Raw genomic sequence first — 13,279 nt, 5'->3', positions numbered from 1 at the left:
ACTATTTTCCACACATCAGTTAATTCCTATTTCTTCATTTGTACCTCAATGTGAACTAGATAAGCAGAAATGTATCGATCTTCAGTATTCCCAGATTCTGTTACTTGCATTTGTCTGGTGGCAAAAATTAAGAGATTGCACATACTGTTTAAGTCATACAGCTAGTAAGCGGCAGTGCTGTCGTCTTTAAAGCTAGATCCACCAGAGTCCTTGTGTGGCACAGCAGGAACCCAGGACTGGGCACCAGACAAGGCCTGCAAATTTCAGTCTGTCCATGGTCTGTTAAGCCAGGTTGAACTAGGGAGCACAACCAAGCCAACCACCAGAGAAGGGAGAATCTGCACACCAAGACAACTATTTCTCTCTCATGTAGGCCCACACTAATACTCTCCTATGACCTAAAAACTTCAATCTCAAATGCTCTTTAGATACAGGGGCAGGCAGAGCCAACAGAAGTGGCATCACCGTTGTTGGGTCAGGCTACAATAAGACCAATACCACTCCCAGCACCTACACACCAACCCTTAACACTAACCTACCTGGTTTCCTTTCTTCTAGCCTCCCACTCCTCACACTGTATCTAGGACAGCCTACAAAATTCTAAGTTCCTGCTAAAAACTCTTAGACAGCTCCTCTACTGCCTATCAGAAAGCATAAATTCTGCAGGAGATGCGTATAGAATGCCACAATCTGGGTGCTTCCTGCCTCCATCCATAACCTCATCTTAGTCAATTCTTCAAGGACTGAAAATTCATTCATTTGAATATTCATGGAGCACCTACTATGTTCCAAATACCATCCTCAGTGGGACATATCTGCCCTCCAAGGAAGAACTCTAGGCAAAAATAAAGCATTATAAGGGAAAAGGGAGCAGGTGTGTGGGAGACTCGTGTCTTACAGAGAGGTCTGTGAATCCTCAATGACAACTGGAATGACAGTGACTAAGTTGCCATTTACTGAGATGGAGAAGGCTCCAAGATCAAGAATGTGGCTTTACGTATGCTTATTATACTCATTCTTCAAGAGTGTTTATGACCCCATCTCCAGGCCCTCTTCCTCCCTGGAGGTCAGGGGGTGGAGCTGAAACTTCCCATTCTCTAATCCCGGTTAGTCTTTTTAGTGACTAGCCTTTGCCCTCAAATCACCTAGGGGCCCCACCCTGAGCAGAAATTCAGGAATGGTCCAAAAAGGCTTGCTATGAATAACAGAAGATGCTACTATCACTCTAATTGTACGGGTTTGGAAAACTTTTTGCCAGAAACCAGGGACAAAGATCAAATATAGTATTATGCTACTGAGATGAACTCAGTACTTGATGATTGCTCCTGGAGCCATGGGCAAAGAAAGTTTGTTTCTGTTTGAAAGAAAGGTAATTATATCATAAAGGCCATATACAAAAAGTCCACAGCAAGTATCATTCTCAATGGGGAAAAACAGCTTCTCCCCTAAGGTCAGCAACACGACAAGGACGTCCACTCTCACCACTGCTGTTCAACATAGTACTAGAAGTCGTAGCCTAAGCAATCAGACAACAAAAAGAAATAAAAGGCATCCGAATCAGCAAAGAAGTCAAACTCACTCTTCACAGATAACACGATACTCTATGTGGAAAACCCAAATTGCTAGAGCTCATACAGGAATTCAGAAAGTGGCAGGATACAAAATTGAGGAGTCGATCCCATTTACAACTGCACCCAAAACCGTAAGATACCTAGGAATAAGCCTAACCAAAGAGGCAAATGATCTGTACTCAGAAAACTATAGAACACTCATGAAAGAAACTGAGGAAGACACAAAGAAATGGAAAAACATTTCATGTTCATGGACTGGAAAAACAAATATTGTTAAAAGTTCTATGCTACCCAGAGCAATCTACACATTCAATGCAATCCCCATCAAAATACCCATCAACTTTTTTCAGAGCTGGAACAAATAATCCTTAAATTTGTATGGAACCAGAAAAGAACATGAATAGCCAAATGAATGTTGAAAAGAAAACCAAAGCTGGTGGCATCACAATTCCAGACGTCAAGCTCTATTACAAAGCTGTCATCATCAAGACAGTATGGTACTGGCACAAAACAGACACATAAATCAATGGAACACAACAGAGAGCCCAAAATTGGACCCTCAACTCTATGGTCAACTAATCTTCAACAAAGCAGGAAAGAATGTACAATGGAAAAAAGGCAGTCTCTTCAATAAATGGTGTTAGGAAAATTGGACAGCCACATGCAGAAGAATGAAACTGGACCATTCCCTTATAGCGTACACAAAAATGGACTCAAAATGGATGAAAGACCTAAATGTGAGACAGGAGTCCATCAAAATCGTAGAGAACACAGGCAGCACAACCTCTTCGACCTCAGCCGCAGCAGCTTCTTGCTAGACACGTCTCCAAAGTCAAGGGAAGCAAGGGCAAAATGAAGACTTAATCAAGATAAAAAGCTTTTGCACAGCAAAGGAAACAGTCAACAAAACTAAAAGGCAACCTATGGAATGGGAGAAGATATTCGCAATTGTCTTACCAGATGAAGGACTAGTATCCAAAATCTATGAAGAACCTCCCAAACAACACCCAAAGAATAAGTAATCCAATCAAGAAATGGGCAGAAGACATGAACAGGCATTTCTGCAAAGAAGACATCCAAATGGCCAACAGAAACAAGAAAAAGTGCTCAACATCCCTCAGCATCAGGGAAATCCAAATCAAAACCTCAATGAGATACCACCTCACACCAGTCAGAATGGCGAAAATTAACAAGTCAGGAAATGATAGATGTTGGCGGGGATGCGAAGAAAGGGGAACCAGAATGCAAGCTGGTGCAGCCACTCTGGAAAACAGTATGGACGTTCCTCAAAGTTGAAAACAGAGCAACCCTACAACCCAGCAACTGCACTACTGGGTATTTACCCCAAAGATACAAATGTAGTGATCCAAAGAGGCACCTGCATCCCAATGTATATAGCAACAATGTCCACAATATAGCCAAACTATGGAAAGAGCCCGGATGTCCATCAACAGATAAATGGATAAAGAAGATGTACATACACACACACACACACACACACACACACAATGGAATACTACTCAGCCATCAAAAAAAAAAAAAAGAAATTCTGCCATTTGCAACAATGTGGATGGAACCAGAGGGTATTATGCTAAGCGAAATGAGTCAATCAGAGAAAGACAATTATATGATCTCACTCCTATGTGGAATGTAAGAAACAAAACAGGATCATAGGGGAAGGGAGGAAAAAATAAAAAAGGATGAAATCAGGGAGGGAGACAAAACATAAGAAACTCCTAATCATAGAAAACAAACTGAGGGTTGCTGGAAGGGGGTTGGGAGGATGGGGTAACTGGGTGATGGACATTAAGGAGGTCACATGATGTAATGAGCACTGGGTATTATAGAGAGTGATGAGTCACTGACCTCTACCTCTGAAACTAATACACTGTATGTTAATTAGTTGAACTTAAATAAAAACAAAATAAAATGGGGGCGCCTGGATGGCTCAGTCAGTTAAGCGTCTGCCTTCGGCTCAGGTCATGATCCCAGGGTCCTGGGATCGAACCCCACATCGGGCTCCCTGCTCCCTGCTCCACGGGAAGCCTGCTTCTCCCTCTCCCACTCCCCCTGCTTGTATTCCCTCTCTTTCTGTGTCTCTCTCTGTCAAATAAATAAATAAATAAAATCTTTAAAAAAAAACTAAAAAATAAATAAATAAAATGATGGAAATTCATAAAAAAAAAAAAAGGAAAGGTAATTACCAGGGAATGAATACACACACCCAACTTGATGAATTTCACATAAAATACAGTATACCTACATCAGTAGTCCTTTTCTTAGATTCTTACAAATTTGTTGTTGGAAGTAATGACTGATTTGTATCCTCTTCCAGGATTTGTGATTTAGTGGTAGAACCAGGTTTTCCTTATCTTTGTATCTCAGAACCATGCTTAGAAGAGATGCTCAAATCTTTGGGGTATCAATGGGTATATGATATATGGCCCAATAACTGGGAATGAATAAGAAGGTAAAATAATGCCCAAGATTTTGTGCACAAACTAAAAACAAGGAGTTGTTTTAGGTAAAAGATTCTGAGCTCTATGAAACAAGAAAAAGGAGCAGAGTCATGTATGTGAAACTGGAGCTTGGAAGCGTAGGTTTTACTAAAGTTACCTTGTATGAGTGTCTTCCGCATTGGAGTATAAGGTCCTCAAGGACATGGATTATGCTTTGTTAATTTTTGGATACCCATGAGCACTGCCACAGCACCTGAACATGAGAGTTTGTTGAGTGTATTTTGAGTAATGTAAGAGTTATCCATCTTGAGACAACCTTGGTTTGTACCACACTTAAGACTTATTTGTAATTTGTAATAGGAACTGAATAATTTGTATTCAGGAATCTTTCTTCATTCTTCAAATATGAGGGCCTCCTACATGTTAGGCGCTACTCTAAAATCCAAGGATAGAGCAATGAACTAGACAAACAAGGTCCCTGTCTTCACGGAGCTTATACTCTAATGAGGGGGAAAAAAAACACATAAAATCGCTCATTTCAGAAAGGCCTAAGTGCTCAGAAAACCAAGGGTCAGTGAGATAAAGAGTAACTGGATGAGTTACCGAGGTGGACAGGGCAGTTGATGTGAAACCTGACTGAAGAAGAACTAGTCATGTGAACAGCCAGAGGAAGACTGAGGGCAAAGGCCCTGGGGAGAGTACAAGGTTGGCCTGTTGGCGGAACGATGAGGGTAGTGGGGAGGAGAACGGAGAGATGAGTGGAGGTGCAGGAGGGGCTATATCACTCAGATCCCTGTAGCCATAGTAAGGGATCTAGATTGTATTTCAAGGGAAATGGGAAGCCACCGGAGGATGGGTTTTAAGCAAGAAGTGACATTTTTAAAAGAGTGGTAAATGATCTAGCAGTGCAAAGGAAACAAAAATCTGGATGGCAGGAAAAAGGGATAGCAACTGGAGCCAAAATTCAATCTAGAACTATGGAAAAGATCTGGACTTGGGGGCGGGAAGAAGGAAGGATTGAGGAAGGAAGAAAAAAGGATCGGATGAAAGTCTATTTACAAAACTGTCATGCAGGCAGCCAAGCTTATAACACCCAAGCAGAAAACGAGAGGATTCTCCTCTGAAAAGATGGAATGCCCACAGAGAAGAGATCTCCAGATACTAACCATTGGGGTTTCTCCTAGGGAAGAGGCCAACTTGCTGCCAGAACTGACCCTGAGAATTTAGTACCATCTTTTACTTCCTCACCCTTAAATATGAATACAGAACAGAGCACTGGCCATTTGTAAAAATCTTCAATCACAAAGAGTCCAAAGCAAACAAACCATAAAAAAATACATGGAAGAAACAAAGGCAATTGCGCAGGGAGAAGAAAAACACCTTACTAAAAACTACAGCTGACCCTTATTAAACAACACAGGTTTGAACTCTGTGGGTCCATTTATAGACAAAATTTTTTAATAAATATATAGTACAGTACTATAAATATATTTTCTCTTATGACTTTCTTAATAACATTTTCTTTTCCAGTTTATTGCAAGAATACAGTATATGATAATATACAAGATATGTGTTAACTATGTTCTCAATAAGGCTTCCAGTCAACAGGAGACTATTAGTAGTTTTTAAGGCGTCAAAAGTTACCCACAGATTCTCAACTGTGCAGGGGTTGGTGTCCCAACCCCCATGTTGTTGAAGGGTCAACTGTATAACCAATATGCTTATAGAGATAACATATTACATAATGCAAAACAGATGCTGGCAAAGCAATCAGAAAAGAAAGTTCTGAAATTAAAAACATAAGAGAAGATAAAACCCAAAACATATGCCAGAAGGGAGAGGAGAAATGACAGAAAATAGGAGATAAACAGGTAATACTAGGAAAATCAGCCCATGAGGTCCAACATCCAACTAACAGTTTTTTTTTTTTAATTGAAAGGGCCCAGGAAAACAGAAGGAAGAGAAATATACCAAGGCATACCATTAAGACATTTCAGAATAACAATAATAGAAAAAACTACCAGAAAGCATCTAGAAAGAGAAATCAAGTTACTTACAAGGACAGAGAAACAGAAGGCATTAGATTTCTTAAAATCAGGCCTAGGAAGCCAGACTTCAGTGAGTTATAATTTTTAAATTCTGGATGAAAATTATCTACCACTTGAACAAATTATCAATCAAGTATAAAGGTAGATTTTTCTAGAAACTCTGACATCAATAAAAGACATTTTGACATCAGTGAAAGGCATTTTCAGGCAGGCATTAGCTCAAAAAATTATCTTTCATGTATTTTCCCTCAGAAAGCTACCTGAAAATGTGTTCCTGCAATACAAGATTATAAACTGAGCAAGATGATGACATGAGATCCAGAAAACAGGGTCTACAGCAGAGAAGAGTGAAGGGCAGGCCGAGCAGGAAGGAGAGCTCTGGGATTGGGAGGGGAAGTGGGGCCAGGGGATAACGGGCACATACAAAAAAGTAATACTAGGTAAATTAAAAAGGCAACTGTTAACTTCAAGAGAAATGAAGAACCACATAACAAAGTAGGTGTAGTCATGTTACACTATTTGACCAGCAGGGACTATTTACACAGTTAAAATATTAAATCCCGGGGCGCCTGGGCGGTTAACAGTCAGTTAAGCGGTCCAACTCGCAATTTCAGCTCAGGTCATGATCTCAGGGTTATGAGATGGAGCCTCAGATGGGGCTCCGCACTGGGCGTGGAACCTGCTTAAGATTCCCTCTTTCACTCTGTGGCAACCCCCTCCCCCCCCATTAAAAAAATATAAGTAAATAGTAAAACATACATCTTGACTCGCAAATGAATCAAAAGGTGTCATTACTAATGACATGCCAGTAAAGAACTGGGGACTCCACCATGGTTAACAAATAATGTCTAAAGATGCAAAATCAAGAACTAGCTATGAATAAATTATTTACGAATATGGAAGTAAATAACTAGGGGATTCAGTGGAGCCAAGGGCTGAAGGGAACTACTTTATGCCTTTAGAACTATCAATTTTTTTTAATAATTTTTTATTGTTATGTTAATCACCATACATTACATCATTAGTTTTTGATGTAGTGTTCCATGATTCATTGTTTGTGCATAACACCCAGTGCTCCACGCAGAATGTGCCCCCTTGAATACCCATCACCAGGCTGACCCATTCCCCCCACCCCCCTCCCCTCTAGAACCCTCAGTTTGTTTTTCAGAGTCCATCATCTCTCATGGTTCGTCTCCCCCTCCAACTTATTCCCCTTCATTCTTACCCTCCTGCTAGCTTCTTCTTCTTTTTCTTAACATATATTGCATTATTTGTTTCAGAAGTACAGATCCGTGATTCATCAGTCTTGTACAATTCACAGTGCTCACCATAGCACATACCCTCCCCAATGTTAGAACTATCAACTTTTGAAACTTTCTTTTATTAAAAACATTTGAGAAAACACACGGTCTTAATACAAGAGTGGATTACAAATGATGGGATTTTGGAATACAGGTGAGGTTCAGTGGGGTGAGGGCCAGAGCCAGAGCCGCCAGCCAAGAAAGAATTCCTGAGACGTCAATGGAGCAAAAAGGTCGTTTTACTAAAGTCCAGGGACAGGGCCTGAGGGCAGAAAGAGCTGCACAGGGGTAATCTATAGGGTTGGGGGAGGTAAGGAGAAAGGGAGGTTTTCAAAGAACTTTTTTTTTTTTAATTTTATTTATTTATTTGAGAGAGAATGAGAGATAGAGAGCACGAGAGGGGGGAGGGTCAGAGGGAGAAGCAGACTCCCCGCTGAGCAGGGAGCCCGATGTGGGACTCGATCCCGGGACTCCAGGATCATGACCTGAGCTGAAGGCAGTCGCTTAACCAACTGAGCCACCCAGGCGCCCTTCAAAGAACTTTCATATGCTAAAGAGGACCTACAAGATACCAAAGGCCTTGCCACTGTCAAGTTAAGCTTGTTTTCCCCTCTAGCATGGTATTAACATTAAGATCTTTGGGAGCTTCCTGAAAGAATGTCACACTTATCCCACCCAGGAGTGGGGGGGCAGGGAGGTTGCAGGGTGTCAGCTTATGCTTTGTCTTCAGCTAGCCTTCTGTTCCTTCATCATAAAGAAAAGAGGGGGTCAGCCCTGGGTGTTGTAATTACTAAATCACCAAATCCTACACCCGAAGCTAATATTACACTGCATCTTTTCTTAAAGACATAAAACTGAAGTCACCTCCAGATAGAGCTGGTATTTGTAAGGGAAGAGGGATGAGACGAAAGGAAAGGGCAAAACCAAAGATGACACCCACATCCTTGGCCGCTGGTAACATCTGAGACAGGAAGGGGGTAGGGGAGAAAACAGGTGAGAGAAATCAAGAGTTCTGTTTTAGGTGTATTGAGTTCGAGATGCTTTTTAGATCTCCAAGTGGGGCTATCAAGAAAAAATGGTTGATGCGTGAGTCCGGAGTGCAGGAGAAAAGTTGAGAGCTAGAGATGTCAATTTGAGTCATTAGTTACAGTTAATATTTAAATCTCTAGGGCTGGATAAGACACCATGCAGAGAAAACAGAAGGAAAGGGATTAGAAATATACATTTGTATTATAGTATGTCGTAGAAATATAGAAAATAACGGTATCTCATGGAGTAAGGGAAAGTACTAGTCCATAAAATTTTTATTTCAGAAACAGAAAGAGGACATACAGATGTATAAATAAACTGATGCATGTAATTTATATACTTTGAATGTACTGGGAATAATGTAAAATGTATTTCCTATCAAAGACTGTGATCCAAAAACATTTAATAGGAAATTCTAGTGGGGGGCGCCTGGGTGGCTCAGTCAGTTAAGGGTCTGACTCTTGGTTTTGGCTCAGGTCATCCTCTCAGGGTCATGGGATCCAGCCTCATGTCGGGCTCCATGCTCAGTGGAGTCTGCTTCTCTCCCTCTCCACCTGCCCCTCCCCTCACACTTTCTCCCTCTCTCCCTTTGTCTCAAACAAGTAACTAAATAAAAATGTTTTAAATAAATAAATAAATTCTAAGGGATGAGAAGCCAGGAAAAGATAAACAATTAGGCATATGGTAGGAAGGACACTGAAAATATAGTGTACAAAAGCCAAGAGAAATACTTCATAAAAGGAAAGCTTACCTGTATAGAATGAGTATGAGAGGTTAAATACAATTAAGACTAAGTGACCATGGACTTGGTAATATGGAGGCCATTTGTTACTGACCTCGACAAGGGCCACTTCAGTGAATGGTGAAAGTGGAAAACATTTTAGCATGGATGAGAGGCAAGAAAATACACACAACCAACACACACAAGAGAAAGAAAACCTCCCGAGGAACCTGAAATCTGAAAGTCGGCATTCACTGTGTCAAAGAGCCAGTCAGTTCTACAATAAAGTAGGTGATGAGTTTCTCAGGGCAGACTCATGTCACAGGTTTCTAATCTCCAACTTGACTGTATTTGGATAGGTCCTTTAAGAGTTAATTAAGGCTATAAGAATTCATAAGGGTGAGGCCCTAATCCAACACAACTCACACTCTTTTTAGAAAAGATTAGGGCACAGGCACACATAGAGGAAGACCAGATGAGGACCCAGGGAGAAGACAGCCATCTTCAAGCCCAGGAGAGAGACCTCATTAGAAATCAACCCTGCTGACACCTTGCTCTTAGACTTCTAGCCTCCAGAACTGTGGGGACAAAAATTTCTGTTGTCTAAATGTCTGTGGTATTTTGTCACAGCAACCTTGCGAACTAATACAATGCCCGAGATTCTCCAGTCTCAAGTCTAGCTGGATGCCTTCCCTTCTCTCCCCAAGCCCCAGGTCCATCCTACTCAAAACATGAAACTACTCCATCATTAGCTCTCCCAACAAAACAGTGCTTGAATTCCTTTCTTCATAAAGCTATTAGTTCTGGACCATTCCAATCAAAATAAGATGTTCTTTTACTTACCACACCTCACTTCTCATTCCAAAATATTTTCTGAAACCAAAGGCAAGGCATTTTTAGAAAAATGAGTAAAATCAAAGTAACTAGCTATTGGGAGATGAGAGAACAAGTAAGATGTAAGTAGCAATGGGGAATTTTGATGCTCCAAAGGCAAGTCTGGCAAATATTCTATGCAAGGTTTTGTATGGTCTATGTGCCACACACATCCCCACCTCCAAGCAGCTCGCATCTTGGGATTAGAAAGAAAGCATATGCTTTCCTCCTTCTTCGCACGCAAACAAATCACACAGATCTGGTTTTCCTTACTTCCAGAATCTTACATATCTACAATTAGTCCCAAATCCTGCCATCACAAGCAGGAAGTGGAGAAAGGCTTTTCAATTGTTTTGTCATCAGAAAAGAAAGGCTGTTAACTCTGGTTCCTTCCTATGGCAAGAAAATTAAAAATATACATACAAGTATGTAAATACAAATACATACAATAGAATACAAATGTAAATACAAATACAGATATATGCATTTGCAAAAGTGCACACTATCTTCTCCAAACACAGCTGATACTGAGTAGTACCATGAAATGAATAAGCCCTATAGCATTTATTTTTATTTCTGACAAATTACTGCATCTACCTGAACCATCCTTCAATATATCGGAATTATGAAAAATGAAACTCACTGACACCTGGTTCTCAATACTTCCTAAATTTTCACAATCGCTCAGCCACTTTGCTAAGGGACCTGTGGTTATCAGTTACTGTACATAAAGAAATCAAGAAGATCTAAAATTGCGCTACTATTACCCTGAGAAGAAAGTTTTACATCCTCCCATTCCGAGGAAGAAAAAACATCACAGCAAACAAAACAGCACCATCATCACAAAACTTGAGAGTTAGGTTACCTGACCCTGGAAGTTTAATATAGCCGGTGTTTTTGAAGTTCTGCCTAGCCTCAACATTTCTGTCTGGAATTCAGTTTAAGCCTGAACTCGAAGTAAACAATTTCCCGAGTGCTTCATACCCAACTCTGTCCCTACTCCTGATTAAATGAAGGTAGGGAAACCTCTCGTTATCATTAGGGTCAGAACCTCTGAAAAAGGAAAAGGAGTAACCAATCACTTCACCTTCGAATACAGGCCAAGGTTAAAATCTGGGCAGAGAGTGGTTAAGAATGGCAATCAAGAGCAGTCGGTGCGCACGAAGCACTATCTGGTTTACCCCCAAGTCAGGATGCCCAGCCCTGGATCCTCCTCCTTCCCTCTCCAGGATGCCGGCGGGCCTCTCCTGGGGCACGGGCACGTCTCCCCTGACTCAGTCCTTAGAGCTAGGTGGACAGCAGATGATTTTAAGACACTTGTCCATCCACGCCATTAAAAAAACAAAAAAAACCCAAAAAAACAAAAAACCACACAGACAAAACAAGTGAGCACCCCGAGTCGCGCCGGCGTGTGTACTCCCGTGTGGAACTGCCCCGCGGCGGATGCCCCACTCACCGCACACCATCAGCAGCAGCACGATCAGCAGCGTGGCCACGAACACCAGCAGGGTCAGCCCGACGCTGTGCCACATCTTGGGGGGAGGACGGCGGCCGGCCCCTGGCTGCGGAGCGGCGGGCGCGGGCGGGCCGGTGGCGCGTGCTGGGCTTCAGCGGCGGGCGCCGGGGGCAGCCGAGCGCCGGGGAACAAGAGCGGCGGGGGCCCCTCGGCAGCGCCCCCCCGGGGGCGGAGCGGGGCGGCGCGGGGGCGGTACCGCGGCCGGCCAGCCGGGCGGATCCTCCTTCGCTCCCCGGCCCGCGGAGCGCGCGGCTAGGCGCGACGCAGGGCGCCCCTACCCCCTCATCGCTCCGGGGAGCCGGGGACGCGGCGCCCTGAGACCCCGGCGGCAGCCGGATGTGCTTCCATGGCGGACGCCGCGCGCCCGTGGACAGAAGAGAGGGCGAGCACAGGGACGCGCGGCGGCCACACGGCCCTCGTCGCCGTCCGCCGGGGGGGATGGGGGTGGGATGTTGGGGGGTGGGGGGGGGTCCCTCGGCCCGCAGGGACAGCGGCTAACGTCTCCCGACAGCGGCCGAAGCAGCTTCTCGACCCCAGTCCCCTCCCCCAGCAGAAGCTCAGCGCCGAGCACGCCCACCGCTCTCCGCCTCCGCGGCGCGGGTCCGGCTGGGAGATGGAGTGCAGAGCCCAGTGAAGGCCATTGAAGGCTGCCCCGCAGGGACTACAATTCCCACAATGCACCGCCAACTCGGTCGCTTTGCTTCGCCCTCCCTCTGCTTTTGGTGTTTCTGGAGCCACAACCTCTGTCTTACCGACCGCGGGTTAGTATTGTCTGAACCCGCGTAGTTGGCCGCCTGTGCTGCATTGTGCGAAAGCGCCAGAGTGGTGGCAACCATTATCCCGCACATGAAATCGTTTTGTTCCACGATCGACGAAGCACGAAGAGGGAAGAAAGGGGAGGCAGCTGCCTGGAAAACTGGTTGCATGTGAACCTAGCCCTATTGCTGGGGGTACACATTGGGTACTTGGCCTTTTGAGGAAATACTCACGTCCGTGCCAAACAGGAGAGCCAGAGGCACGAAATCTCCCTTTTCCTCCTGTAACAGATGTTGGTCTGTGTTTTCGTGAGTAATGTATTTAAGAAATGGTTCGCGAAGGACTTAAGTACATCTGCTTAGCCCTTAATTCACCTGAGTTGTAAATTTAATTCAGGGACTTATTGAAACCAAGCGACACATGACCCCAAGCTGAAGATTTTGCCGCACTGTCTTCAACAAATCACTGTGAAACAAAACAATTTTAATAATCTCAAGTACTCTATCTCTACCTGCAATCAAAACTCTTCAATTCTGCCAGATTAGATTCATTCGTTAAAGATGTGCCCCCAGAAGAGAGGATAAATGTGTATGTAGCCCACTTTTAGACAGTACCATAAATAGCCTTCCCGTTCTTCTGTGACTCTGTTGCGCCCCGCAGTACCTTTCTATTCTTCTACAAATTCCTTTCCTCTGTTTTCTGTCTCCAAAAACAAGTCAACAAAATCTGAGCAGAAATCTCTTGATTTAATAACTGTATCTTGGCCATAACCCAGCTGCCCCACTGTCAATTTTATTCCCTAAGCACAGTATTATGAGCAAATACTGCATATGAAAATACATTAAGGGATAATGACTTTGCAGAAGATTTAATACAAGGCTCCTATTAAGAGAATGAATCCAGTGCAATTATGATTTGTTGATCAAAAAAAATCAATCAAAAATAAAAAAATTATTTTGCATAAATAAAACACATTTTATTAAAGCCCAATTGAATAGTTGAAAA

General features: G+C 43.1%; 1 protein-coding gene across 1 annotated transcript in view; it reads right to left on the bottom strand.

Moving 5' to 3' along the window:
- SMIM13 (small integral membrane protein 13) overlaps positions 1-12,062 on the bottom strand; it is a 29,980-nt gene extending 17,918 nt beyond the window's left edge. The window contains exon 1 of the mRNA XM_025891035.2: positions 11,459-12,062. Within this exon, the coding sequence (XP_025746820.1) occupies positions 11,459-11,534 (76 nt within the window). The 5' untranslated portion in view covers positions 11,535-12,062. The remainder of the gene's footprint in view (positions 1-11,458) is intronic.
- Positions 12,063-13,279: the final 1,217 nt, after the last annotated feature.

This window comes from Callorhinus ursinus, unplaced genomic scaffold, assembly GCF_003265705.2.
Source record: "Callorhinus ursinus isolate GAN/ISIS: 27379988/994484 unplaced genomic scaffold, GSC_fseal_2.0 scaffold26, whole genome shotgun sequence".
NCBI lineage: Eukaryota > Metazoa > Chordata > Mammalia > Carnivora > Otariidae > Callorhinus > Callorhinus ursinus.
This window is presented reverse-complemented; position numbering and strand designations above follow the sequence as displayed.